General features: G+C 56.7%; 1 protein-coding gene across 3 annotated transcripts in view; it reads left to right on the forward strand.

Moving 5' to 3' along the window:
* The window catches only part of LOC114030989 (vasodilator-stimulated phosphoprotein-like), a 14,043-nt gene that overhangs the window by 6,873 nt on the left and 1,659 nt on the right, over nucleotides 1-5,511 (forward strand). The window contains exons 2-10 of one of the 3 annotated variants that reach the window (XM_027845972.1): nucleotides 1,143-1,290; nucleotides 2,036-2,204; nucleotides 2,903-2,981; nucleotides 3,319-3,374; nucleotides 3,715-3,944; nucleotides 4,184-4,281; nucleotides 4,792-4,846; nucleotides 5,051-5,087; nucleotides 5,198-5,243. In XM_027845972.1, the coding sequence (XP_027701773.1) occupies nucleotides 1,143-1,290; nucleotides 2,036-2,204; nucleotides 2,903-2,981; nucleotides 3,319-3,374; nucleotides 3,715-3,944; nucleotides 4,184-4,281; nucleotides 4,792-4,846; nucleotides 5,051-5,087; nucleotides 5,198-5,243 (918 nt within the window). Of the gene's footprint in view, nucleotides 1-1,118; nucleotides 1,291-2,035; nucleotides 2,205-2,902; nucleotides 2,982-3,318; nucleotides 3,375-3,714; nucleotides 3,945-4,183; nucleotides 4,282-4,791; nucleotides 4,847-5,050; nucleotides 5,088-5,197; nucleotides 5,244-5,511 lie in introns of all 3 variants that reach the window. The other 2 variants (XM_027845970.1, XM_027845971.1) reach the window with 2 other exon arrangements.

Genomic DNA, 5,511 nt, shown 5'->3' on the forward strand with positions numbered 1-5,511 from the left:
CTTTTGACTGTTTGCAGCCTCCGGGTGTCCCCCACCTCACCCAGGGCCCTGGGTGAGCTTGACCCCTTTTGGAGACATCCTCTGTCTCCTCTTTGGGGCTTGTAGAGCTGAAGAGGGGGCTGAGGGCAGCTTCATGTGAGCCCAGAGAGGGAACACAGTCTCTCTCTGGCTATATGCATAGTGGAAAGAGTGGCCTTCTCACGGTGGAAGGGGCAGACCCTGGTATTTCATCTATTAGCTATTTCATCTTCCTGGGGCTCCCTTTCCCTCTCTGAGGTCCCTTATGACTCTGAATACTATTCCAACTTTTGCCCCACTTCTGTCTTCCCCTTCTGTACCACACAAAAAGGTGAGTCTCAGAGTTCTCCCCTACCCCACCCCCCACACCCCAGATCAGTATCACTCTCCCTCCGGAACTCTTCTTGCCTCCCTACTTCCCCATGGGGGATGGGGCAGATGGTGGGGGTGGGGGGTACTATTAGAAACCTCAGTCCCTTTAAGCAAGAGAAGATAGTTCCCATGATGCCCTGTGGGAAAGGAGGGTTCCACGGAATTCTGGGAATCGTAGTTTCTTCTTGTGATATGCAAGCTAGAGGGAGGGTCCTTTGCCATGATGACTTTGGGGCTGGGAACAAAGCCTGCCCCCTAAGTCCATGTGCCTGAATTTCCTCCTTTGGGATCTATTCGGAGCACGGGGCAGAGTTGTCTTACAAATCACAGAATGTCCGGACTAGAAGAGATCTTGGGGACTATCCCAACCCCCCATGTTGTACAATTTGCAGAAAATGAAGCTACTGCAGTATCTTTGCCAAGAGAACCCCAAAGGGGTCAGGAACAGTCAGACACGACTCACTGACTCAATGACAAGGAAGAAAACCCAAAGGCTTTCCATCGGGGCTCTCTCTGTCCATCCGCTCTCTGCACTTGCCTCCGGTGTGATGGGAGGGCTTTCAGGAGTGCTCAGAGATCTCTATTCCAACCCTCATTTCCCTGCTGTGGCATCAGGCTCAGGAGGGCCCAGGACTCCTGTGTGGGCATCAGTTTAGAGGGAGGACTGGGATTTCTGTGAAGTGATTCACCCCCTGCAGGCCACTGAGTCTCTGCCCTCTTCCTCTCAGTGAGAACCTGCTCTGCTCTAGCAGGGCCACTGTGATGGTTTACGATGACGTCAACAAAAAGTGGTTACCGGCTGGCACGGGGCCCCAGGCCTTAAGCAGAGTCCAAATCTACCACAATCCCAGCACCAATGCCTTCCGCGTGGTGGGCCGAAAGATGCAACCGGACCAACAGGTGACTTCCTTGGGCCCTGGCCTCCCTGTACCCCGACTTCCACTGGGGAGCTGGGCCTTGGACAAGAATTTGGGTTCCCTTTGGGGAACAGCCAGGCTAGTAGGGGACCTCCTCAGGCCCTGGCCTCCCCATACCCTGACTTCCACTGGGGAGCTAGGCTTTGGACGAGAATTTGGGCTCCTTTTGGCGAGCAGCTGGGCTAGCAGGGGACTGCCTTTGGCCCTGGCCTCCCCATACCCTGACTTCCACTGGGGAGCTAGGCTTTGGACGAGAATTTGGGCTCCTTTTGGCGAGCAGCTGGGCTAGCAGGGGACTGCCTTTGGCCCTGGCCTCCCCATACCCTGACTTCTACTGGGGAGCTAGGCTTTGGACAAGAATTTGGGCTCCCTTTGGGGAACAGCTGGGCTAGCAGGGGACTGCCTTTGGCCCTGGCCTCCCCATACCCTGACTTCTACTGGGGAGCTAGGCTTTGGACAAGAATTTGGGCTCCCTTTGTGGAGCAGCCGGGCTAGTAGGGGACCTCCTCAGGCTCTGGCCTCCCTGTATCCCAACCTCCACTGGGGAGCTGGGCTTTGGACAAGAATTTGGGCTCCCTTTGGGGAACAGCTGGGCTAGCAGGGGACTGCCTTTGGCCCTGGCCTCCCCATACCCTGACTTCTACTGGGGAGCTAGGCTTTGGACAAGAATTTGGGCTCTCCTCGGGGAGCAGCTGTGTCTCCCTTTAACTGAATCCCTCTCCCATCAGGTTGTTATTAACTGTGCCATCGTCCGAGGTGTCAAGTATAACCGGGCCACGCCCAATTTCCACCAGTGGCGGGATGCCCGCCAGGTCTGGGGCCTCAACTTTGGCAGCAAAGAAGATGCTGCTCTGTTTGCAGCAGGGATGGCTGATGCCCTGGAGGCCTTAGAAGGAGGTAAGAGGAGGGCCTTGGAATTCTGCAGCTGTACAGTTCTAGAATGTTAATGACAGGTTTGGAAGTTTGCTGGGCCCTGCAAGGTCTAGAAAGGAGCCTTATCTAGAGAGGAAGGGGGAAGGGAGGGCCAGTCATCAGATAGGCCTGGGGATGGAGGATGGGTAGCCTGTGGTCAGAGAGGACACTGGGCTATGGAATCCCTCTGTAGGTGGGCCCTTAGAGGTGCAGAATGAGCAGGAACCTGAGAGATTTCAGCGGCAGGATTAGAAGGATGGCCTCCTTGCTCCTTGACCACATACAGAACCATGTTGCTTCCTCTGGACCGTGTTACCCCTTATTGTGTGTTCCCCTATCTCTGCACCTGTTTTGTTCTCTGATTTCTCCCTGCCTGGCATAGGGTGGCATTTGGACCTATGCTCAAAGGATTTAGAGTTATTAGAGACATGGGCCATAAACCATCAATTAGTCTGGTGTTGGGAGATGGAAGGATGTGGGGCCCTGGGAAGGCTTGGAAGAGAGGTGGGTGCATGGCCCAGAAGGTTTTTGGGGTTCTGGAGAGAGACGTGTGTGGACAAGTTCCCCCAGAAGGAAAGGGCCAGAATACTGTCTGAAGTCCACAAGACTAGGGAGGGTTTTCTAGGAGGAGGGGCCATTTGTGGAGATGATCTAAAGATTCAGGTTGATGCCCTCTCTCCCAGGTGGGCCACCACCCCCTCCCCCTGCATCCTGGTCTGTCCAAAATGGACCCTCACCAGAAGAGATAGAGCAGCAGAGGAGGTAAATGATACCCCCATCATATTTTCCTTCCCGTTTCACCTGACCTCCTCCCTGCAGCCTTTGTCTTTCCCCCTCCCTCTAAATCCTATCCCTTGTGGACCCTGGTTGGGGGGATGGAATCAGGATCCACAGGCCCCCCTCCCATTTGATCCCCCGATTTAACTGGAGGAAGTAATCAGCTTCAGGACTGGGTAAGGCAAAGACTCTCAGCGGGGCTTCCTGCCATCCCACACCCCTTCTTTGACCTTCAAGAGGCCATGATGGAATTCAGGGGCACAGGGATGAGGTGGAGGCCCCAACTCCTTCCTCCCCTAATCCTCTCTCTGTTTTCCTGCAGGCAACAGCTAGAACACCAGGAGCAGGTGGAAAGAGACCGCCGGGTCCCCAATGCAGGTAAAGGCCCCCGGAGGGGGGGGGATGCTGAGACCCCAGCTCAGACGGCTTGCCACTGGCCAGTGCCTCTGTCCTCTGAGCCCCCACTGCATCAACTCCCATCAGATAACCAAGTCTCCTTCAAGCTCTGCCTTTTCTGCCTTTATCTCACTGGCGTCCCGGTTCTGTCCCTTTACCTGCCTCGGTCTCAACTTCCCCTTCTGTGAAATGAGGTTGAGCTGGTGCCAGCTACTCTGACATTCTGGGTTCCAAGTTCTCAGTTTTAGAGGTTCCCCTTCTGCCCCCTGAGTCTCTGCTCCCTCTCTCAACTCCCAAATATCCTTTTGTTTGTGTGTTTCAGGAGCCCCAGCTGGGGGGCCCCCACCCCCTCCAGGACCCCCTCCTCCCCCTGGCCCACCCCCACCCCCTGGGCTGCCCCCATCAGGAGCGGGGCCTCCAGCCCTAGGTGGGGCGGGAGGCCCACCCCCAGCACCCCCACTGCCGTCTGCCCAAGGCCCCAGTGGGGGAGGCGGGGGTGCCCCAGGCCTGGCTGCGGCCCTCGCGGGAGCCAAACTCAGGAAGGTCGGCAAGGTGAGATTGTGCGGGTGCCTCTGGGGTAGCTGACACCATGTCCCTATGAGACCTGGGACATGACAGTGGCTCGCGAGAATCCCTGTCACACAATCACATACAGTGTGTGTGACTGTGGAAATAGCAGCCCTGATCCCAACTGCTCTTCACTGCACAGTCTTGGTGAGCGGGGGGAGTGTGAGGAGCAAAGAGAAGCTGGGGGCACTCCCAACGTGCCCTCCGACCTTTCCCCCTTGCAGGATGAGTCCTCCGGGCCCCCTCCCACCCCAAAAGCTGAGAGCACTCGGAGCACCGGGGGAGGGCTAATGGAAGAAATGAGCGCCATGCTGGCCCGGAGGTGAGCCCTGGGCCAGGGCCCTGTTCACCCACCCCAAGCCCTCAGCCATGGGGTCGCAGGACCATGGTGGGAGAACTTGAGGCCGCTGCTGCTGTCTAGTATTTCTGGAGTGCCTACTGTGTGCTGGGATATCGTGGGTGGTAAGGGGGCAGAGAATGGGCAAATGGGACGTACGGTTCCCAGCTCTGCATTTAAGCAAACCTCAGCTCCCCGTGCATAAAGCTGGAAGGAGCCTTAAACCAGAAGAGATCAACCCTTCCAAGGAGCCTTAGAGACCCTTTGTTGTCCAGTGGCAGGGACTGAGACCCAGAAAAGGGAAGAGAATTACTTACTCAGGACCACACAGCGAGAGGGACGGGTCAGGGGCCAGAAGTGCAATGGAGAGGAGGAAGGAGGGGGAGTCTGGATGGGGAAGGTATGAGGAAATCATGCCTGCATGCAGGTGGGGGGTGGGCTAGGATGCCTCAGGAGGGGGCCCCACACTCACCCCACATCCACTTCCGGCCTCAGGAGGAAAGCAACTTTGATTGGGGAGAAGCCCCCAGCCAAGGACGAACCTGCCAATGTGAGTGGGGAGCAGGGGGCTTCCTCTTCCCTATCTCCCCGCATCTCCCCGAGTTTCGACTTCCAACTGTCCCCTAGCTGCCGTGAGGAAGGGAGAGAGGAAGGCGGGTGGCACCTTTCTCCCTTCCCCAGCCCTGATTCTTTGGGAGGTGGGGAGCATTGGCACCAGTGAGAAGGGACTGAGTCCCCTTTCTCCCTTCCCAAGCAGGAAGAAGCTGAAACAAGAATTCCCACACAGAATGGTGAGTTTGCCTGGTGCTGTTCTGAGCTGGCTACCTGCCTCTGGGGGAGGGGGGAAGGCCCTCCCAGCCCCCAGCCTTCATGTCCCCCTTTCTTTTCCCTCACCCTCCAGAGCCTGTTCGGAGACCATGGGAAAAGAATAGCACAACTCTACCTAGGTGAGTGCAAACTACCTGGGGGGCCGGGAAGGGGTGCCCTGGGCTGGCACTCGCAGGGACTCACTTTGAAGCCTGTCTTTGCCCGTGGCACCTGGATGACCTCGGAGCAATCCTTACTCCACTCAGGTTTCAGTGACACGAGGGAGTTGGAAGTGATCATGTCTAAGGTTCTGCCTATCTAAGTTCTAGGGTTCCTCCTAGAAGGTGTGACTTAATCCCTGGTCCTTTCTGGGTCTCAATTTTCTTATCTGTAAAATGGAGCATGGAG

The sequence above is a fragment of the Vombatus ursinus genome, unplaced genomic scaffold (assembly GCF_900497805.2).
Source record: "Vombatus ursinus unplaced genomic scaffold, bare-nosed wombat genome assembly UNPS02015030.1, whole genome shotgun sequence".
NCBI classification, from domain to species: domain Eukaryota; kingdom Metazoa; phylum Chordata; class Mammalia; order Diprotodontia; family Vombatidae; genus Vombatus; species Vombatus ursinus.